The 23,014-nt window shown below is 37.5% G+C and overlaps 4 protein-coding genes across 8 annotated transcripts; all 4 read right to left on the bottom strand.

The window, feature by feature from the left end:
• Nucleotides 1-1,158: 1,158 nt before the first annotated feature.
• tagln3b (transgelin 3b) lies at nt 1,159-3,510 on the bottom strand. Of its 2 annotated transcripts, none has more exons than XM_084398561.1 (5): nt 3,428-3,510; nt 2,678-2,947; nt 2,405-2,579; nt 2,065-2,167; nt 1,159-1,943 (listed from the first exon to the last, which is right to left on the bottom strand). In XM_084398561.1, exons 2-5 carry the CDS (start codon nt 2,855-2,857, stop codon nt 1,802-1,804), a joined length of 600 nt encoding a protein of 199 aa, XP_084254687.1. In that variant the 5' UTR covers nt 2,858-2,947; nt 3,428-3,510; the 3' UTR covers nt 1,159-1,801. The 2 variants fall into 2 exon arrangements, with proteins under 2 accessions (XP_084254687.1, XP_084254688.1); XM_084398562.1 differs by having other exon boundaries at nt 2,678-2,942; nt 3,428-3,507.
• A 3,044-nt stretch (nt 3,511-6,554) lies between these two features.
• On the bottom strand, nt 6,555-9,793 carry abhd10b (abhydrolase domain containing 10, depalmitoylase b). The gene is made up of 5 exons (XM_084398553.1): nt 9,638-9,793; nt 8,762-8,945; nt 7,911-8,022; nt 7,295-7,432; nt 6,555-7,183 (listed from the first exon to the last, which is right to left on the bottom strand). The coding sequence occupies exons 1-5, from the start codon at nt 9,729-9,731 to the stop codon at nt 6,842-6,844; spliced, it is 870 nt and encodes a 289-aa protein (XP_084254679.1). The 5' UTR covers nt 9,732-9,793; the 3' UTR covers nt 6,555-6,841.
• Nucleotides 9,794-9,867: 74 nt separating this feature from the next.
• acot9.2 (acyl-CoA thioesterase 9, tandem duplicate 2) lies at nt 9,868-16,946 on the bottom strand. Of its 3 annotated transcripts, none has more exons than XR_014626111.1 (15): nt 16,606-16,946; nt 16,349-16,479; nt 14,823-14,868; nt 14,544-14,714; nt 14,390-14,427; nt 14,232-14,315; nt 13,972-14,075; nt 13,812-13,885; nt 13,662-13,729; nt 13,323-13,434; nt 13,141-13,231; nt 11,430-11,515; nt 11,258-11,345; nt 11,036-11,173; nt 9,868-10,850 (listed from the first exon to the last, which is right to left on the bottom strand). XR_014626111.1 is itself a non-coding variant. In XM_084398542.1 (15 exons), the coding sequence occupies exons 1-15, from the start codon at nt 16,617-16,619 to the stop codon at nt 10,789-10,791; spliced, it is 1,320 nt and encodes a 439-aa protein (XP_084254668.1). In that variant the 5' UTR covers nt 16,620-16,946; the 3' UTR covers nt 9,868-10,788. The 3 variants fall into 3 exon arrangements, 2 of the variants coding, with proteins under 2 accessions (XP_084254668.1, XP_084254669.1); XM_084398542.1 differs by having other exon boundaries at nt 11,036-11,186; XM_084398543.1 differs by having other exon boundaries at nt 11,036-11,186; nt 16,349-16,437; nt 16,606-16,929.
• Nucleotides 16,947-17,135: 189 nt separating this feature from the next.
• Nucleotides 17,136-22,953, bottom strand: acot9.1 (acyl-CoA thioesterase 9, tandem duplicate 1). Of its 2 annotated transcripts, XM_084398544.1 has the most exons (16): nt 22,565-22,952; nt 22,276-22,364; nt 21,940-21,966; nt 21,519-21,564; nt 21,254-21,424; nt 20,779-20,816; nt 20,063-20,146; nt 19,867-19,970; nt 19,706-19,779; nt 19,554-19,621; nt 19,356-19,467; nt 19,177-19,267; nt 18,991-19,076; nt 18,814-18,901; nt 18,559-18,709; nt 17,136-18,466 (listed from the first exon to the last, which is right to left on the bottom strand). In XM_084398544.1, exons 1-16 carry the CDS (start codon nt 22,576-22,578, stop codon nt 18,405-18,407), a joined length of 1,305 nt encoding a protein of 434 aa, XP_084254670.1. In that variant the 5' UTR covers nt 22,579-22,952; the 3' UTR covers nt 17,136-18,404. The 2 variants fall into 2 exon arrangements, with proteins under 2 accessions (XP_084254670.1, XP_084254671.1); XM_084398545.1 differs by lacking the exon at nt 21,940-21,966 and having other exon boundaries at nt 22,565-22,953.
• Nucleotides 22,954-23,014: the final 61 nt, after the last annotated feature.

The raw sequence follows: 23,014 nt of genomic DNA, 5'->3' as shown, positions 1-23,014 counted from the left end.
TATAATGAACATGGTCCCTTTCAGCTCCACATGGGTGTTACTCTATCTTGATTAAATTTCCAGTTCAGTGACACTGCAAATGCAATCCAACGCATCCCAACGCTTGACCTTATGGATAATGCTTTTCCATTTGGCTTTAAGCTTTATAAATATGTCTGTCTTCCTCCCACTCTTGAACATAAAGGTTTCAATTAGAGCTAAAAGGTTTCTAAAGCCATATAAGAAAACTTATAACAGAGCCTTCAACAAGCAGAAATATATACAGGCTATTAAATTGTAAAGGCGAAATCCACATGAACCTTTTTTTTAATAATTAAAAAAAAAAACGTTTTATTCTTAAGGTGCTGTCACATTTACTGTCGCTCAGCGAAAGTTTGTGGGCAAAATTTATAAGAAGCTTGAACTTTTATCCCACAAATCTGACTTTTCTTTTTGCAATTGCGACATTATTTTAATTGCGAGTTTATATCTCTTTTTTTCTCAGAATTATGAGCTAGAAACTCACAATTGCATGTTATAAAGTAGGAAATGCAAGATATAAACTCACAATTAAAATAATTTCGCAATTGTGTGAAGAAAAGTCAGAATTGTTTGATATAAACTCGCAATTGCGAGAAAAATCAGAATTGTGGGATATAAACTTATATGATAGTCGCAATTGCGAGAAAAAACTCTTTTCTCGCAATTGCGAAATTTTTTAAATTGCAAGTTTATATCTCGCAATTCTGAGGAACTTTTTGCAATTTTAAATTTTGTGGCGGAAACAAGCTTCCATAAGATCGTGTTTTTCACATGTGGGCAAAAAGTTTCCCAAGCAGATTTCGCAGATGTTCAAGTTGGTCACACATTCGCCACATTTATGAACAGAAATTTGCTTGATTTGAAAGTGACGTTTTGCCTGCGAAATTGACCACACCTTAATTCTTTATAAAAACCACATCTTATTGATTTGAATAAACTAGAAACCAATCTCCTGATCATAAAAACGTATAATGTAACATCAAGAACATTTTAAATCTGTAGAGACAGCATAAGCAAACTAAGATAATTATTGTAAAAACTACTGATATACTTAAAATATTGTATAAAATTCATTCGTTTTAAAACGTATGCAACGTGAAATATTATTTAAATGAAGACAAGAACACATTTACCAATCATGTTAAGGTACCAATTTATTAAACATTTGGATCAAACATGGTCACGAAAACCAAACTTACGAAACTGACATGGAATGTTCACATACAACAATGGACAACACAAACAAATATATTTATACATTTATTGACTGTTATTAATCTGCATACAGTACTTCTGGTTAGTATGTGAATTGACATTCTTAATTGTTCTTGTTTTTTCCATTTTTGCTATTGAAACAGCAAAAGGGCAGATCACAATATCAACAGGTGCAATACAGTATCCGCAAGGGAAAACTTTTGTCCTTTACTGTTCATTCAAACACTATGTAAACTGGTAAACTGTTTTGCTGTCTGTTATTTGGTATATCAACACAATGTTTGCTCATAGAGAATAAGGCAGTTGTTTTGACTTGCTTAGATAAAACTTTAAGAATCACTATCACTATTTGCATACATTAAATAAATAAATTTTATCACAAGCTGAGCAAACCAAACATAAAATAAATATATCTAGCATGCTCTAATGTCTTAACACCTCTTAAGACTGCTCATCTTCATCAAATAGATGCCACCATCAAAGAACACTGCTTGGTAAGGGCTGAGGTGAGTGGGGGGGTTAAGGTTTTTTGGGTGTTTATGCAGGTTGCTTGGCACTCGTAGCTTCACATAATCTGCCGATGCATGCCGTAACCAGTCATGCCAGCCTGAGATGCCCCACGGTTACTGCCCATCTGTAAGCCAATCAGATTCTGACCCTGCCGCATCTGCTCCTCAGAAAACTCTCGACGGTTGCCTTGAGATTTCCTGTCACACAAGATCAAAAAGAGTTCACATGGCACTGAGACACAACAAAGTCCATTTACAAGTCCAACCAGACAGGACTTAACGCACCATTATGAATTAGTCTGGCAGAAATCTTGCTCACCTGTGAAACCAGTCCCGGTTACCTCTGTAATGTCCATCGTCTTTTGTGACAGCCACACTACCCAGCGACATTAGAGTTCTCTGGACGGCTGCCATGTCTTTTCCTTTAACCAAGGGAACCAACAAGCACTGAAGTGACTTTGGCTACACACCAAGAACGCAACTTGCATACTACAGTACATCACCCCAGAAAGCATTCAAAGGCCTGGGTGATTGAAAGCAATGCCTTCGAAACAATTGAAACTCCTATATTAATTTGCTACAGCTGCATGCTTTTACAAGCTAATTCCGAAGAGCAAGACGTGTTGCTCCAGAACTTAAATTTTTTTTTTTTACTGTACCTTCCCACAAGTCCACTGTCTGAAAAATGTCTGTGGTGATTACTCCATAGGCTTCAACTGCCTGAAGGAACTGGGAGATCTTTTCCATCTGCTTAAAGGCCATCTGTGTCTCTGGGATCTTCGTAATAGGCTCCTTACCACGCAGATACAAACTGTTAATGAGTCTACAGAGGATCTGCAGACATGGACGATAAAAGAATGGGGGAAATAAAGGTAAATAAAAGATGAACAGAATCATGTTGGTGTGATAATGTCAAACTGATGTTTACTTACAGTGCCATCCATTAGCCAGTTCTGAAAGTTTTGTCTCCCTGGCTGTGGTTTTTCAACATTTCCTCCGCACTGAGCAACAATCCAGTCCACCAGTCGAGATTCCAGCTCTGTGTCATATTTCTGCTCTATCTTCTCCTGCACCTCACGGCTCAGTCCATAACTGGGTCCTCGGTTCGCCATTGGTCACTTAAGTTTAATAATTCTAGATATTTCCCCAGTAGCCTATATATATATATATATATATATAAAGATACACTAGCTGAACCTGTGCTACAAAGAGAGAGAGAGAGAGAAAATTTCACCCTTAGCTAATCTGTATACTTGTTGGATACTAAAAGTGCCTAAAAGTCTTTGTGCATATTAATTGTCAGAATCAGGTTTTGAGCTCTGCAGAATATGAATTGTCCTGTATTGTGTTTATATTATTGCTTATATATATGATGGTCACGAACTGACAAGGGATAATATTGACCGGGGTGTGGTCCATGCTTGTTTCCATGTGACTTTAAATAAAAAAAAATCTATAGGCTATATGTTTCAATCTAAACCTATTTCGAACTTTATAAAAGAAGATCAATGCAATTATCCTATTGTTTTTTAGAATTAGGTAGAGCGTGCAGACGCAAAAAGAAAATGCCTGCGCAGGTTTAGCCCAAATTAAGTTTTAAACTATTACATTTATCCTACTGATAATTCTGCCTGCGATGTCCACATACAAAATTATTTTGTCAAAGATAACGTATTACTTACTGAAAGGAGATGTGCGTGTCGTCCTCTGTCGCAGCGAGGTCAAATCCTTCCTGTGGTCATATCACTGCTCAGAGATGCTGGACTGAAACATGCATGCAAGCGGGGACGGGGCGTGGCTCCGAGCGCACTGTCCTGAGTGCGGAATCCTACTATGGTGGAGGCTTGGCTTATGAATATTAATTAGCTTACGTTTCTGGACGCTGATGGAAAGTTACCAAGTAGGGTCGGCCTGACTTAATTGACATTCATGAGCTTGTCTGGAATAGCAAGAAGGACTGTTCAAACAAATGCAACACTATGGTACAAAATCAGCCTACAACAAACAATGGTGAATTACACTTCACTTATTTTAAAAATAAGATTTCATATACATTTACCTCTCAACAACGTTATGCGTTTTCATAATACGAGATTTAAAGGGACAGTTCACCCAAAAAAAACCTCATGTTGTTCCAAACCCATAAGACTTTCATTCATCTTCGGAACACAAATGAATATCTTTTTGATGAAATCTGAGCGCTTTCTGTACCTCCATAGACATCTACACAACTAAGCTTCAAAAAGAGAAGAGATCATAAAACTAATCCATATGAATTGAGCGGTTTAGTCCCAAAAAAATTCTGAAGAGACACGATTGCTTTATATGATGAACAGTTTGAATTAAGGCTCTTATTCACATACAAACATTCATCAACTCACACATCAGTTGTGGTAATGGAAGCTCGCGCATGTTCGCTTGACCAATGAGGTTCATTCTCGTGTTACACAGCACGTTTGAGCTCCTGCAAGAACCAATGAGGTTCATGCTTGTGGTACGCAGCAAGTTTGAGCTTCTGCAAGAATCAGTGAGGTTTATTCTCAAGTGTCAAGCAAGTTCGAGCTTCAGTTTATGTGTGCAGATCAATGTTTATTAGTGAATAAAAGCCTAAATTAAATTTGTTCATCCTATAGTATAAAGCGATTGAGTCTCTTAAAGGAACACTCCACCGTTTTTTCATATTAAACTATGTTATTCCCTTAACTAAGACGAGTTGATACATACCTCTCTCGTCTCAGTGCGTGCACTCAATCGCTCTGGCGCGCGGCGACACTTTGATAGCACTTAGCTTAGCCCAGTTCATTCATTAGGGACCAAACAGAGATGAAGTTAGAAGCAACCAAACACCTCCACGTTTTCCCTATTTAAATAAGTAAGTAAAAAGTCACGTTGGTTCTAATGACAGAAGTGAGAGGGAGAGGGGGAGAGGATTTTTCAGGCGTGACTTTTTACTGCGCCGAGTCGAAGTGCTCCCAAGTGCTATTCCGCCATACATTATAGTTATCCTTTTTACCTGCTTAGAAAAGCGCCACGTTTTATTTTGTCTCACCATACTTGGTCGTGTAACTACTCGTGTAACTGTATTTAAATAGGGAAAACGTGGAGGTGTTTGGTCGCTTCTAACTTCATCTCTGTTTGAATGAATGAACTGGGCTAAGCTAAGTGCTATCAAAGTGTCGCCGCGCGCCAGAGCGATTGAGTGCACGCACTGAGACGAGAGAGATATGTATCAACTCGTCTTAGTTAAGGGAATAACATAGTTTAATATGAAAAAACGGTGGAGTGTTCCTTTAAGAAAATTTGGACTAAACCACTCAATTCATATGGATTATTTTTACCATCTATTTATGAAGCATCAAAGTGGTAGCTGCATATAGCTGTCAATGGAGGGACAGAAAGCTATCAGATTTCATCAAAAAGATCTTCATTTGTATTCCAAAGATCAACTAAAGTCTTAAGGGTTTTGAGCGACATGATGAGGGTGAGTAATTAATGAAAGAATTAACATTTTGGGGTGACCTATCCCTTTAGGAAAGACAGAAAAAAACGGATCTTTTTGCTCTTGCCCTCTCAGTAATAAAGAACCTAGCCCATTTCCAATGAAGATGCATTACTAATGCTTGTAAATTCAAAAAAAAAAAAAAAAAAAAAAACTAGCAGCATGTGAGAAGCAGGAAACCAAGTCTTTGAAGTAATCAAAGAAACCTTTAAGCATGTTAATTTACTTTTACAAATAAATATAAAGTAGGCCTATAAGTGAGTAAACATTAATTTAAATATTTAAATACATATTTAGTTTCTAATAACAACATAACAATAAGACTATGAAATTACATCCTTTATAAATAGTCTGAAAGTGTAAATATCAAAGTATAAGGCAGCTTATATAATTCAAGAAAGTTCTTCTATAAATTAATTACAATTTAAATGAAACCTGAATGAATCAAGCGATTCATGATTCATGATTCATTACGCATAAACTGCATGGTTCCATTTGAGTTTAGAGCCCTCTGATAACCAACTGATATAGAAAGGTCAGTCTGGTTGTTAAAAAACAACAAGCTCATCGTTTGGGAGGGGGGTAAAAAAAAAAGATTAAAAAAAAGCCCCCGGCCCATTGAACACAGTCCAACACTAATCCTGCATGTTAATAAACAACCAAGCAGTTCATGGAGCAGTGGCCCAATACATCCTCCAAACAAACAAGGAGTGCAGGGGCAAAAGAGAACTGAAAGGTCAGATTAATATAATGTGCTCAGTATACTGTGCCTGATGGGATGTACAGGTGGGCTAATGTAATGGAACACACACCATTAACTCCTTCTTACATTTAGGCCTCAGCACAAGCTCTATCCACAGTGTTTGCGGCATAATGTTGATTACCACAAAAGTGAATTTCCACAATTATGTTCTTAAATAAAAAACAAAATCTGGGTAGCAGTGACGCATAATGGAAATGAATAGGGCCAATTTGTACAGTTTAAAATACTCACCTTTTCAATATTTTAGTCACAAGATGCAAACAATGATTTTAGTGTGTGTGAGAGAGAAAAATATTGTAAAGTTGTATGCAATGACAACACAATGCCATAAACACCAAAATAAAATTAAACAGCTCAAATACACAAGATCTAGCAGAAGTAAAACGAATGAGACATTTTATTTACTGTAAAAAAAAAATTGCGGATCCATTGTTTTAATCAATGGATCGGTTGAATTTAATTTTACAATTACGTGCTGTCAACTGAGCTTAACTTGCACTGAAATTGGAATATTTCATAACTGATATTTACATCAAAACACTGTGTATTGGTATACAGAGGCTTTATTTGCATAAATCAGTTTGAAAAATGGTTAAAAAAGGCACAGGAGATCTAGACAAATCTTGTGCTAGACAAACAGCAGCTTTACCTTAAAGGCTTAATGGCACAGCATTGCACTGGGTAAACATGTAAAAGAAAGATTTTGCCCTCCCGCAGTTCACTCTTTTCCATCGTTCTTGTCTTTCGAGATAAAACAGGAAGCGAGTGTTTGGCAAAAAAAGTGGGAGAGGGTCTTAAGGCTAGTTGCTTGGTAACCTGTTCCCAAACGGCGGTTCACACCATGGTGGTAAGTTTGTCTATGAGGTCATCGATGGTGTAGACAATGAGCTTGATGTCATCTTTTTCGGCCATACGGTGCAGGCCGTGGCGCCGTAGAATGATGTCCACGTCGGGGCTCAGCACACGCTCGGCCACTTGCATGGAGATGTGCCAGGGCACGTCCTCGTCTTTCAGGCCGTGAATGAGGCGAACCGGGCAGGTGATAGGGATGGGGCTCTGTAGGATGCAGTGGTTCTCCGCATCACGCAGGAAGTCCATGTTCACAGTATACATGCCCTCCTCGTTACTTTTCGTGGGGATCGTCCATGAACCCTTGTCCTCACACTCTTTTCTCACCTGAATAACATGTGGACTCTCTGACTCATTTCGAATATCAACACCCCAACATTTGAGACATTTAATGTGATGTTTTTTGAACATGCAACAACTACTTTAGTTGCATCTCACCTCTATAGGAAGTGTCTTAAAGGCTGTAACAAAATGATCTGCTGCTGTGGAAATGCCCACCAATGCCTTTGTCTTCTCTGGGCGAGCGATAGCAGCCAAAAGCATCAGCCAGCCACCCATACTGGAGCCAACAAGAATCTAGGAGACAACATACTACAGTACTAACAGTCAAAATCAGTGTTCAATGGCATCATTTAAACATTAGTGACCTCTAGTGACCACTCTTTAAAATGAATTAAGAATAAAGCCAAAACACTGTGAATGATTATTCCAAAATGGAAAATAACCGATGTATTTCAGTTTATACAAATGAGTTTAAAAAGCAAAAGCTGCCAATTCTTCAACTGATCCTAATTATTGACTAATGTCTATTATGTCTAACAGGGCAGTTGTGGCCTAATGGTTAAAGAGTCAGACTGGTAAGGTAACCCGAAGGTTCTCAATACTGGTGGGAAACGACTGAGGTGACCTTGCAGTGTGTGTGTTTACTACTCACTACTCCTAATGTGTGTGCACTAACTTGGATGGGTTAAATGCAGCGGACAAATTCCAAGTATTGGTTACCATACTTCACTTCAATGTTTAGAAAGCATCTGGAAAGTCTTTGATGCCTTACCTGAGGACCTTCAGCAAGTTCGTCTAACATGAACAGGACATCTTTTTTCCAAGTTCCAATGGTGCCTTCTGAAAATACACCTTCAGAAGCTCCATGACCAGAGTAATCAAACCTGCAAACCCACACACAATTATTTGAGTATATATGACCTTTCACCTAGAGGAATTCAACAGTTTTTCAATTCACAAAGGGTTTGTCTGATCCAAATTATGGTAAGCAACATGTAGAGAGGGGCATCTAAGAAATTTTTTTTTTTTACCTCATGTTTCATCATACTGTCATGGTGTCAACAAGCTGCTCTGCAGTGAGGCATGCAGGACTTCTTCAATCATTTAGTCTGTTTAAACGCTGACCCTGCAATGTCGCATTTATCTGCCTCCACTTTTGAGTGCAATGACCACGTCAAACTTGAATCAACAACCTTTGCATAGAACCAAGTCCACGTCCAACATTTTTTTATTTTTCTATCATTTATAACACTCAGATGTACGTAACAATACAAAAGAAAAGATCTCTCACTACTTGTTTCATCGGGACTTTAATACTTTAACTGTTTGATCACAAATTATATTATCAGCATAATAATTTGATCTGAATATATAATTCATAATGTCTTAGTATTTGACTCGAGCTGCAAGATTTTATGTAAAATCTGACGATCATGTTCTCTGGCATCATTTGAGAATGATCCAATGAGACTCTTGTGCTTCAAAGAAAAAAAATCTGAAGGTCACACTATCAATACCACAGATTTACTTAATAGATTAGTGACATAGAAAAAGTGCAGAATGTTAAGTTTTACATTTCTTTAAGTCTCAGACCTTATGTGATTGTGAATATCAGACACAAACCTCAGGTAGGCATGACCTAGAGATCTGCAGAACTCCTCCATGGCCTCTGCCTTCTGTCCGCTCATGTTAGATCCATATCCGGGCAGGAACACGACACCAGGACTCTTGCCCTTAACTCTACGATAGGCCAGCTTTGGTTGATCTGGCCGTGATATGTACTGTACTGTAGATTTATGTTTAACTCCTGCAAACACACACACAACAGCATGTGGCTTTAGAGTTTATATTTCTGCATTTCGTGACCAGTCAAAAGTTTGGGGTCAGTGATTTTTTTTAGACTGTATTTATCAAAATATTCAGAAAAAAAACAAACTTATTATTGTAAAATATTACAATTTAAAACTGTTTTCTATTTTAAAAAATAATAATTTAAAACGCAATTTATTCCTGTGATGGCAAAGCTGAATTTACATTAGCAGCAACATTACTACAGTCTTCAGTGTCACATGATCCTTCAGAAATCTCTCTAATATGGTTCTATGGTATCAATGTTGAAAAAAGTTATGCTGCTTACTATTTTTTGGGGGAAACCGTGATTGATTTTTAAATGATTGATAAGGAAGTTCAAAAGAAAAGCATTTATTTGAAAAAGAAATCTTCTGCAACATTATCATCACGTTTTTGTCAACAACATGCATAAAGTCAACTCCTAACAAACCCGAGTTAAATACATTAAATCACATAAACATTTAAGACTTTTAGTTGAAGCACACTTTTACAGTTTTGAAGGTTAAATATCACTATAATTCTTTGTGCAGTGAGTCCCACTCCCCCAAGGCGTCCTGATACCACACCCCCTTCATTCGTCCAGTTTTTAACGAGCGTACTTAGCTTGTTTGTTACCTAAATGTAGTTTGTTAGTTTAGTAGTACGAACCCTCTAAAACCCTCGGTTTGACAGCGCCGACAGCTCCATTGCCCGAGTTCAGCAAAAGTCCCCTCCAACAATGCTTCAACACCAGCGCTGCCATGCTGTCTCACCACCCACCGCCGCAGAGATAATAACGCGAGAATGTCTGGGTTGCCATGTTTTAAAACACACATGAAATCCCCCATTGCAAACCTTTGCGGTGTTGCCAAATACACTGTAGTTTATTTTTCCCCTCCCTTTTTTATGTACAAACGTTGCACCCAGGCAGCTGTAGTATTAAAAAATAATTTACAATGAATACTTAAAGGATAATAATAGTTTGAGTGGTTGCAAAATCTATGAGACCAGAATTTCACCCCTGACTGAAAGAATAAAGTGGTCATCCAGTTTTTGACCAAATTAATTTACAAGACTGCCAGTTTGACTTAATAAGGGTTTTAAATATCACCTCATAGAGATTTTTAAATTCCTGTGCCCTCGTGAACTTTAATCAAAATAACCTCACTCTTGCTACGACTTCTCTTTTCTGATGACATGTTTGGACAACCTGTTACTAACATGAGATCACAGCAATAAGCAAGCCACAACGATCCAATCAATTCTCAATGGACAAAATCATTCGAAATTCGAGAGAGGCTGTTCACTTGGCTATACGTCACAACAGGGAAGAAAAGAAAGACTATCACAACTTTAGGATTTGATTCATTTCCATTGCTTTTCCAGGAAGCATTGGAAATGACAATTTTAAAACAAGATGTGCAGAACTACAATGTTAAGATCTGACGGAAAAGGAAGGGAAAGCAATGCATATTTATAAATTATGTAAACGCGTGCTTTCAAGGGCAGGTACTCCATCAATGTCTGATTAAAGTATGACAAAATAGCAGATGAAGATTATCAGCACAGTGATCTGATTGGCTACTTGGGCGGTTGTTTTTGTGTCACACATTGTAGTATAGTATATGCTTCAGAAAAATTACAAACTTTAACATTAAATCAGTGATTGCTGAATTTATTAAATACTTATGTAACAGCTGTAATCAGACATTTAGAAAATTAAAGCAGAATTTACATATACACACACTCATTTAACTGTAGTGATGGATGTTGGAGAAGCTTTATGATGCATTTCATCTTCTCCACACATCCCAGAATGCTCAACTTTGGGTCCTCATTGTCTCATCAAAGTGCCTCTTTCCATCCAGGTACAGCATAGACTCTGAAGATGACCAAATTATTTGTTACAAATTATATTTTAAATGGAAAATAAAATGATATTGTACAAATATTCTGCACAATCTTCTCTACACACTGACCTTGCTTAAAAAAAATATTACATAAAATAATAATTAGAAATATGTTTATTTATAATAAAATGATTTATACAAATGAAATATTTTTCACCTCCATAGCTCTGTGGTACAACAGATGGGACCTCCTTCTCAACATGAAAGGTGAAGTGAAACACATTGGTGGTGCTGTGCTGCCGGGTCAATGGGTCAAGCACCTCTGTGTGAACCCTGACCTGGACGTGCATCCCTTCTGTGTAACAAACCTGATTAAGATATCACAGAGTTGTTAGTGTGAATGATATTTAAATAAGCTGTATCAGCAAAAGTTACTAACCTGAGAAGACAGCATGAGCAAGGATCCGATTTCTACTGGCTTCTGAAATAAGATGTCATCTACAGCCACCACTGTTGGTCTGCATCCACTGAAAGACACAAATACAGCCATGTGAAGAAATGAATAACATTTTCACAGGATATATTCCACACATAGTTGTTTTTCCTCTTACGCAAATGCACAGGCATTGGCCCGACCAAGCTCATAGGCCTTTCTCATCAGAAAACCACCAAATATCCGGTTGAAGATATTTCTTTCCTGTGCAAAGAACAAACTAAATTCACATATATAAATACAATATTTAAAAGTGCCCCTATTATGATTTTCATGTAGTGTGTAATATAGCTGTTTCAAAGATCAAAGTGCACAATAAATGGAGTTATTGTCTCCCAAAAGAAAGAACCAATTCTGAACTGCCTGAAACAAGTCGTCAGTAATTCCAGTATTGCTTCCTGTATAAACCCATGTAGGTTTGCATCAAATTTGCATAATGCCAGCCTATGTTCTTCACTAGCTGCCCGCGAACAACGTGTACTTTAACAAGCCCTGTTGTAGCTGAAGCCTGGAAGAGCATTAGTTCATGTTGTCAACATCGTTACTATTCGTATCACTGCCATTTCATTTCCGACCAATAAGTCACAACAGACTGGGGCATCTGACCATTCAGAACAGAGAAGGCTCTCGGAAGGGAGGAGTTTAGAGGGACTGAACCCTTTATTGAACCATTTCAGACTAGTAGTGAGAAGTTCGGATCATTTTACTGACTCGGATCTTTGAATCTCGTCATCTTTGAGTCATTTCGATCATTTCAGCAGAATGCATTTAAAATGTTATATGTTAATAGCCAAATTCCCCAAACACATCAAATGTTGATCGCATTTAGAATAAGAAAAAATGTCAATCCAATGAAGAGGCCAAATTATGAGAAACAGAAACGATTAATTCATTATTCTGGGTCTTCAGGCTATGCAGTCTGTTAGTTTACCTCACCTCCCGATCTGAGCAGTTCCTTCATCCCGAGACATCCTAATAAACTGAGCTATGCAGTCTGTAGTGCCGGATACAGAATTGATTAGTTCACGTTTCGAGTCTTCGGGTTCGAGTCGTTCGGTTTTATGTCACGTAACTGCATGTTGTTATTAGGCTATATATATATATATATATATATATATATATATATATATATATATATATATATCTTTATCAGTGATTTTCAAGTGTTAAAGCATTACCAACTCTTTAGTACCACATTCATATGGAAAGGAACCATCATGACAGAAATTCAAACTGAAATAAATAAAAAAGCTATAATTTGAGACCAAAAACGCAGCATGTAACATTTCCTGTTAAAGAAAAAACTGACTACGCACTTGTTTATAAGAAAGTTTGAGAATTATTAACTCATTTATGTGTCCAGCGCTGTCACACGTCACGTCACAAAAGAACAAAAGACTCAGACCCGAAGACTCGAGAGGTGAACTAATCATTCCGGTACTGACAGCAAAGCGTCTATGCGACTGACAGGAAGAACCAAAGACGAATCATTCTGTTTCCAGTACAGAACCTATTGCATGTTGCGCATGCACAGTAAACACAAAATGAACGACTCTCTGAGACAACTCGGTAGTCCCGAGTCATATTAAAGATTCGTTCAAAATGAACGAATCGTTCATGACCGACCCATCACTATTTCAGACACTTTGAGAAAAGAGGTGATGCTGCAATGTATATTATGAGAAAAGTAAAGTGTCTTTTTGGCCTTGAATGCATGTAAACCTATTGTAGGAGACCTCTAAAACAAGATTAGGAACCTTTAATATAGCATAATAGGGGCACTTTAAAAGTTATTTAAAAAAAAAAAAATTGTATACTGATTTCCTCACCTGTGGATGGCAAATTTCAAGCCCTTTCAGTTTGGCATCTTCCATCCACACCGAATTTGGTGGTAGAATACGACTATGGAAACTCACACGTCTACAGGAAAGGAATTATTTTTATTAATTTATACCCATAGTGAAAATAAAGGCACAGCGATTTATATCTGTGTATTGATAATAAATCTCACCTCGTGTCTAGAGTGTTGAGGAACAGGTTGTGAACGAGAGTCCTCTCCTCAGCTGTAGGGGCCACTTTAAGAAGAGAGGCTGTGCTCAGCTCCACTCGCCTCTTCTTGTTAACTGATAAATGTGAATTTGGAAATTAATTCAGAAGCCAAAACTTTTTACAAATAAACTAAGGTACCCTTTGCATAATTATTAACTTAATAGTTTGAATTTATCCCTAATAAAATACAAGCTGAACACCTAAACCTATTTTTTTTTTTTTATCTATCTGGGTTGAATAAATGTAACTTCTGGGTTGAAAAGACGACTGCTATTAATAGACAAAAATATAATGTACTCACTTTCACCCTGTAGAAAAATTGCCTCTTCATCCGGGCCCTCTGGTTTGAGTGGGTTTACAAAAGCTGCCCTAAGGAAAGAATATACGCATCAACTCACTGACACCGCATATCAATTTCTGACTTGTTGATCGTATCATTGAGCTGTGATACCTTTTGTTTTCAGGATCTCGAGCCACCATTACAAACGTGGCATCTAATACATCTCTGTAAGCCCCATTGTGATACTGAGAAAACAGTTCATTTTATTTTAATGATCTTAATATGTGCAACATATAACATGTACGTTTTATAAAAAAAAATTCATATATACCTGAGACATGTGCATTTTAGCTTCTATTGAGGTTTTGCCAACCCATGTCACGTGACCTGTGAACTTGATGTCACAGTCTGGGTAGATGATGTTTTGTCTCATGTCTGATACATATTAACAATAGCATATGAATAAATAATAATTTGTTTAAAAAAGTATGAACACATGCATTAAATTTAACATTAAATCAACTTGAGTGGCAACACAATAACTAGCTGTATACTGTATCTGTTTCTGCATGAATAAATGAGATGCAATACCGATCTTGTCCACTAGGGCGGTGACAATAGACAGTGGAGATCTTTGTAGCTCCTCATTCCATGTGTGAGAGTAACAGATGAGCACTAAGGAGACAAGAATGAGACAGCATTATGCCCTATGTGTTCATGTGAGTTAATACAGCATACATCTGTAGTACCTCCTAAACAGTCCAAGTCCTCCAAAATCCGTCCAAACCTGTGAAGAAAAAAGCTTTGGCTTTTGGCTTTTTCACATTAGGTGTTTTTTTTAACATACAAGCAACCAGCAACTAATAAGCATGCTGCATGTGCATAGTAATGGTCTTTCAGTACCTGACACTGTTGTGAGAGTTGAGATATTTCTCTCTCAAGGCAGGCTGGGTACCCAGAGGAAGATGTGCCTCGATTGCACTGTCTTTCATTCTCTTTGCAGGCAGTTCATCCTGACTCTGAGCAAGATACTGGCTTAGTGATGCACGTTCGACCAATACTTGCTGATGGTCTCTGTGTGTTATGGAGAAAATGCATTTTCTGTCCAGCTGCATTTCTAATTGATTTGCTTATTCCAGCATAATGTGTGAATATTGCAATAATGATGCATCAGTAACATACTGCCAGTTGCTAGATGCACCGACTATCTCTCTCAGCCGGTTGCGAACTGTGAAAAATAAAAACAACAGCAAAATGTATTTTAATAATAGACATTGGTTAGCATTTCAGTTTTGGTGTTAGAAACACAGATGGTTTAGCTTCACACTATGTTGATTAAAGGTATAGTGGAGGATTTTCTTTTTCCGGGTGGATCATCAAGACTATTGGTCCTCCTAGTTGTCAATCATTCTGGTGATATGTTTACGTAAGGCCGTCGTATGTGCTCGTCCCTAGGTAGGTTTCGCTTTCTGCGCATGCACACTTTCAAGTGTATATGTGGTGAGCTACGGTTTCAGCCATTCATTGAAGCTCGCCGTTCTCACCGGGTTTTTTCTAAATGTCTGAGGGTCGCAAGAGAAAAAGTGTCTACGAATTGTATGACAAGAGAAAGGCCTCTGAAGAAAGAAACAAGACCAGAGTGTTTTTGGGAGAATATTTCACACGCTGGCGTGCGCTAAAAGCACAGGTTGGGCTTCCCACTGATGCCTCAGTCGCGAAGTTTCTACTCGACAGGTAAAGTTTGGCATGCTATTTGGAGAAATCCATTTAAAATCACTGCTAGTAAACGTTAATGTAAGCTATGATTAGCGATGCTAGCCCTGGCACAAGTCACGCACTAGGCTCGTGCATGCTCTCTCGTGCACACGTTTAATAGGCGTTCCCTCTCGGAAGCAGGTAGAGTGTTGCACATGTGCATTTTTTCAAAAAGTGGAGAGGGCGGTTCTTTTCTAAAATTCGGGAAAATCCTCCACTATACCTTTAATTTAAAGCCAAATATTATAACAATTGCATTATGTTAAAACAGGAAGCAAAAGACGAGAATCAAAACAAAAGGCTGCTAATTAAAGGCAAGGTATAAGATCACAGAAGGGAAAGGCATTTAAAAAATTAAATCATCAGATTATGGACTACATGCTTGTATACCTTAAAATAACAGCAGGAGGGCAGATACATGCAGAGAATTAGTAAAAAAAAAATGTTTTGTGATATTAGTCTCACTTTAAAACAGCCTGTGCTTTCAGACAGAAACCAATGACAATAAATTCACAATAAGTTATTAAAATTATCAAGTTGACACCCTCAAAGCTTCACTGAACAATGTCTTACTTTGGCTATTTATATAGGAATCCTGTTAATTTTCTTGCTATTGTGTAAAATAATCAAGAAAAAAAGAGTAAACCTGCATACTTTAAAAGTCTGCTATATGTTTCTATAACGTATTTTCAAAAGGTAATAATACAAATTAGGAATGACAAGTGTGTTTTTTTGCCAAGTTAGACAATTCCTGTCCGAAAACTTTGTACCCTATACCATAAATTATCCCTAAAATCAGAGAGAAATGATAGAATGATGGAAAAATGTTAATTGAATTGTTGTAATCCTAAACTTGACATGTGAACTTGTCCCTCAAATCTGATGGTTGATTGGAATGTTGATCCAGGAACATTGTACTTGGTGAAAATGACCTTCACCGACTAGTGTGTTACCTTCAGCCATATCAGGTGCCTTTCCTCGTCGGGATATTTGACCCATGGAAAACTTCCTGAACGTGAAGGACACCGCAGACTCTAGGACTCTATACAAAACGAGTGAGCTGCCATAAGAGGCACGAAAAAGCCTGCAAAGGGTAAAGCCATGCGTCAACGTAAATATGCAGAAACTTTAGCAGAAAAACAAACAAACAAGAAACAAGTAGTCTTACAGATAAAATACATACGAGTCAGAAGATACAGATGTAACTCACCGTGGACACGACATGTTTTTGTTCTTCCCTCGCCACTTTTGAGAACAGCAGGAACTGTTGAACCCCTTTCAAGTCAACAGATCTGAACTTGATCTTGATTTCCTAACCCACTTCTCGATTCTCAGTGCACAGTACTGTTATTAATACTAACTTTTAACTTACAAACACACAATGGTCCAGTTTATAACGTAGTTACGCCCATTATTGTTTAGAATGTTTTCAAAGCGAACAATGAGCGTTATTTGAAACATATAGTCATTTACTCACTGTCTCAACATGACTAAATATATTTCTGTCGTCATGACGGCTGTCTATTTATCACTCTTGCAATTTCACGAGTTGGTCACTCGGTGGCAGTAATTGTCAGCACAGCGCTTTATCGCACTAACATTTTCCTCAGTAAAAATGTTTTAAACAAATAAAGGAATAGTGCCAATATACATAAAGGCATATAATATATATATATATATATGTATTTTTTTTTTTTCAAACGATACATTCACATGAGATGAAGACTCCAGTCATCAATACCCTGACACAAATTTATTTTATATTACATGGAGCGGGTCGCCTTACGGGGACCACTGTGTTGAGATCACATGACCAGCCAAATACTACTCACTTCAGTAATCCACCTGTTTTTAGACACGTTCGCTTGTGGAATAAGTTTATCAAGAGAATACTTAAATGATATATGAAGCAATATAGATGTAGATAAATATATTTAAGGTTCTGTGTTGTTACGACATAACATACTTCATCAGAAAGTTAATTTGTTTCCTAGTTAAAAAATTGGACATGAACGCCCGCCCAAGTCAAAATTGACTTCAGAAATTTCCGATAGCACGTGAAGGCAGCAGCATTATACATGTGAATAAAATAATAAAGGCATTTTTGGTAAAAGGTTGCATGTATATAAATAAATAAAACAAAAACATGGAAACAGCATGTATTCATTTGTCAGTTTTTGATCATTCTGGCACAGGTAGTGTGTACATGAAAGGCATCATGTTAACTTCCATTTTAAATCTGTACGTTAACTTCTGAAGTCCATTGCAGACCCAAACTACCATTTTTCACAAATTTTCATGGTTGTTTATAACATTTACAATAATAATAGTGGAAAAAGTTAATATTATCCAAATTGTCAGCATTCTGAAACATATGCAGATATAACTGCAAAACCTGATTCTTTTCCATACTGTCACTGAGTTCTCCAGGACAGATGTGTAAGGTACAGTTTTTGGAGTTATTTGATCTCCAGTCTAGGATCTCCTTATTTGCTTTTGAAGAGATCAAATAAGGAAGACTGGATTTATACCTTTTCCAAGGTAACAGTTGTTCATGAATCGCTCCGGCAGGATTTAGATCAGTAACACTACAAAACAAGTCAATTGCACCTGTACAACCAAAATCACTTGGTTGAAGAGTCTTTAAAGTCCTCTCTCCTTATAAATGTCATTCTAGTGCCAATAAAACATGGTCTGTTGTAAGTCTCAATGATTAAATAGGTTGCAACAGTACAACAATTGATATATGCCTGCATAAAAAAACACCCTTAAACAGCTAAACACACCATGTCCTAAAATGTCCTCTCCCAATGTAAGCTTGAAATTGTAAAATATTATTTTTTAACATTCATGTAAAATGTGGCGAGTAATAAAATATATAAATATAAAATGAACAGAACCAAAATAATAAAAGCTGAATCCACACATACAAATTCTCATGTAACTACAGCTGAGATCGTTTCTGTAGCTTTGGCAGGAATCTCATCCTATCAGCACATCTTGGAACGCTCAAATTTGGGTCCTCATCGTCTCATCAAAGTGCCTCTTTCCATCCAGGTAAAGCATAGACTCTGAAAATGACAACAATATCAAGTTATGAATAATTCCATTAAAATAGAATGTAACAATATGCGTATATAATAAAAAAATATTTATATCTGACCTCCATAGCTCTGTGGTACAACAGATGGGACCTCCTTCTCAACATGAAAGGTGAAGTGAAACACATTGGTGGTGCTGTGCTGCCGGGTCAATGGGTCAAGCACCTCTGTGTGAACCCTGACCTGGATGTGCATCCCTTCTGTGTAACAAACCTGACAGCAGAGTATTTTCAACAATCTTAGTCTGAAGTACAACAAAGGGAAAATTTGGGCCATAAATTAGTGCATTTGCTAATGATATTAAAGAACTTAGAAACCTGTGAGGAAAGCAATAGCAAAGAGCCAATTTCTACTGGCTTCCGAAATAAGATGTCATCGACAGCCACCAGCGTTGGTCTGCATCCGCTGAAAGACACAAATACAGCCATGTGAAGAAATTAAAGACTTCTGTACAGTATTATATTCAGTAAATAACAAAAGGGGAATCCTCTTACGCAAATGCACAAGCATTGGCCCAACCAAGTTCATAAGCCTTTCTCATCAAAAATCCTCCAAATATCCTGTTAAAGATATTTCTTTCCTGTATAAATGCAAAGAATAAAGAAAAATCAGGCACATAAAAAGCATTACACCAAGGTACTCGTTTCATCATTCAAGGATTGCAAGAAGTTTTCCCTCACTTGTGGGTGGCAGATCTCAAGCCCTTTCATTTTGGCATCTTCCATCCACAATGAGTTAGGTGGTAAAATCCGACTTCGAAAGCTAACAGTTCTATACAGAGAAGGTAACTATTCTTAAAAAATGGCTATAAAAATGAAGGCGCATAGATTTATATCTGTGTATTGATAATAAATCTCACCTCGTGTCTAGAGTGTTGAGGAACAGGTTGTGAACGAGAGTCCTCTCCTCAGCTGTAGGGGCCACTTTAAGAAGAGAGGCTGTGCTCAGCTCCACACGCCTCTTCTTGTTAACTGATCGATATAAAGACCATCAGTCTTACAAGTTGAAGTGGCAATTGTGATTGCAAAGAATGCAAACACACAAAAGTGCTACTCACTTTCACCCTGTTGAAAAATTGCCTCTTCTTCTGGTCCTTCTGGTATCAATGGGTTTATAAAAGCTGCCCTGGATAAACAGTACATAACCCATGCTTTAATTTGCAGATATAAATCACGAACATGTTGATCGTACAAACAGGTTTAACGTTACCTTTTGTTTTCAGGATCTCGAGCCACCATTACAAACGTGGCATCTAATACATCTGTGTAAGCCCCATTGTGATACTGAGAAAACAGTTCATTTTATTTTAATGATCTTAATATGTGCAACATATAACAAGTATGTTTCATAAAAAAAGACTTCAGGTATACCTGAGACATGTGCATTTTAGCTTCTATTGAGGTTTTGCCAACCCATGTCACATGACCTGTGAACTTGATGTCACAGTCTGGGTAGATTATGTTTTTTCTCATGTCTGTGAAACAATAAAAAAAACTGAATTCAAATAATTATTAAAACAAAAAAAAAAACTAACTATTTATAAGACTTTTATACAAGTGGCAATACCGATCTTGTCCACAAGGGCGGTGACAATAGACAGTGGAGATCTTTTCAGCTCCTTATTCCATGTGTGAGAGTAACAGATGAGCACTAAGGAGACAAGAATGAGACAGTATGTGATAAGACAGAGCGAGTTATGATCAGCTCATATACTGCAGTGCTCATCTACAGCTTAACCACTGTTGGGCCGAACTGTTCTTGTTGCTCTCCCATTCCGTGCCGATCCGGCCCAGACAGTGCAGATAAAGTTTTATTTTCCACTGTGGGGCTGATAAAAGAGCTCTTTGGAATGTAATACAAATGCATCAGTCGTTGCCTCGGTAAAGCAAGAGTTTACAGACGGTATGAGAGAAACTGGTAGCAAGGCAACCAATCCTGAGTGTTGACGTCACACAAGAACTGTTCGTAATCATGCTGTGCCGAACCAAACTCAAGTGGGAATAATAACTGAAACAGTTTTTTTTTTAGAACCGACGGGGGACAGCGGCTAAAGGTTCTATGAAGAACCTTTAACATCCATAGAATCTTTCCATTGCAGAAAAGGTTCTTTATAGTGTAAAAAGGTTCTTTAGATTATTAAAATGTTCTTTACACTGAGACAAAATGGTTCTTTTAAAAACTGTTCACTGAAAGGTTCTTTGGGGAACCAAAAATGGTTCTTCAATGGCATCACTGTGAAAACCCCCTTTTTAAACCTTTATCTTTTTTTAAAAATGTATTACCTGCTAAACTGTCCAAGTCCTCCAAAATTCTTCCAAATCTGTTGAGAAAAGGGTATTTAAGGTGAGGTATTCGTCAGGAAAGCAAAACTGACCCTATTTATTTTGTTAGTACTTCATTACTAGTCTTGTGGTGAACAATTAATCAGACAAAGTTAATTTGTTTGTCGTGGTAATCTTTAATCAAAATCTGAACATTTGCTTCTACTCTGGGATGGCAATCCTTCTCTGATGAATATCTTTAACCGCTCCCCTCCAACCGTCAGTCTGCTTTGAGCGAGGCTAAAATAAAACCCCGTCCTCCATTCAATATCTCGTTTCACTTGCAAATACGTCAAAACACTGCAGTAAAGAGCAGTTCATGGGGACTTTAAGCAAAGGAAAATGTACTCCGATCAGAATGAATATTCAAAAATTGTTGGTTGTCAAGTTGGTTATTATCTGAATGCCACTATTTGTATAACCTGCCTTTTAGTACCTGACACTGTTGTGATAGTTGAGATATTTCTCTCTCAAGGCAGGCTGGGTACCCAGAGGAAGATGTGCCTCGATTGCACTGTCCTTCATTGTCTTTGCAGGCAGTTCATCCTGACTCTGAGCAAGATACTGGCTTAGTGATGCACGCTCAGTTAATGCTTGCTTATGGTCTCTGTACAATGCAATGGAGAAAATAAAACATTTTATGTAAAGTGGTCACAATCAACAAGGACTAATCATTCTGCCAAAGGAATAACATAACATACTTCCAGTTGGTAGATGCTCCAACTATCTCCCTCAGCCTGTTGCGAACTGTGAAAATAAGGAGGAACAAAATAGAGCTTGCAAGATGCACTGAGACATCACATACTGTATATGTACTAAAGAGTAGTGTTGGATTGGAAAGCGTAGCAGAGTCTGTATCATCCAATAACAATATGGAGACAGAAAAAAGTAGTGAGCAGAAATAATGTATTAGAGAGGAACCAAGACTAGTCTGCATGAACAGGCTGCTCACAGGGTGAAGGCATTTGAAAAGAAAAGACACTAGATGTCAAAGTACAAAGAACTACATGCAATGCACATGTACCACGAGATAACAGCAGGACGTGATTCATATTAGTATTAAGCCACATGCAGAAAGAGTGTCTGAGCATATCAAAGAGAGTAAATGTTCTTCCATTTTACCATTGCTCACAAGTAAAAATGTGTTTCCTGTGGGGACATAAAAATGGGTCAGGAACACCAATGGGAAATAACTATAATAATTACAATGTGTGTATGTTTATATATATAAATAAATAAGTAAAGGTATAAACCTTTAGTATAAAGGTACTATATAGGCCATATATAGAGCAAAAATATATGAATGAAGAAGAAAGTAAGCACTACACCGTTGTTTCAGCCTGATAACTAGCACACTCACTAACGATATTTTATTGATTGTGACTTAGGCTACTAGGTTTAAAGTTTAAAGTGTTGGTTGGATTGGGAGTTTACACATTCTTTTTTAAATATATTTACCCTCAGCCATATCAGGTGCCTTCCCTTGTCGGCACATTTGACCCATGGAAAACCCTCTGCACATTAAGGACGATGCAGACTTCAGGACCCTTTACAGAAAGCAAAGAAATGGTAGGAGAGAGCTGGCATTACTTCACAAAATACTAACAGTAAAGTCACAAAATCATGAAACCTTTAACAAAAGAAGCTATGTTTAAAAAAAGGCTCCCATTGAGAGACCAGGCTAGTCTAGAATTCATAATGCATGACTGTACACAACAAATGAGTGACGCAAGATTGTAAAACTCACCGCGGAGAAAGCATCTTCCTTGTTCTTGGCTAACCACTTTTTATAACAGCACAGATTTCGTGTGTGATATACAACAGCTCACTTCTAGCAGCGATGTCAGCTTTCTTTACTGACAGTGATTCTCACTTCCTGGGCTGGGACGTAAGTGAGGCTAAACTACCGTACTTACCGTTTTAAAAGCGCATGCTTAAATAGGTCTTCTTCACTAACGGTCCAACTTCTACCGTAACGACGGCCGTTATACTTTTCCGTTAAAGTTTTCAAAGTGACATAAAAGTGTTGAAAAACGTTCTTGAAACATTTGACATGAGTTTACACATCTTCTAGATTATTCTAGAAAGAAATGTCCTTCCAACTAACGTAATGTCGCTTGACAACACATACATTCCTACAGTGTTTTGATCCCGACAAGCATGATGAGAGAATAATAACGGTTGCGTCATGACGTAT

This window comes from Rutilus rutilus, assembly GCF_951802725.1.
Source record: "Rutilus rutilus genome assembly, chromosome: 24".
In the NCBI taxonomy this organism is placed as follows: domain Eukaryota; kingdom Metazoa; phylum Chordata; class Actinopteri; order Cypriniformes; family Leuciscidae; genus Rutilus; species Rutilus rutilus.
The sequence above is the reverse complement of the archived record's forward strand: the minus strand, read 5'-3'. Positions and strand labels throughout refer to the sequence as shown.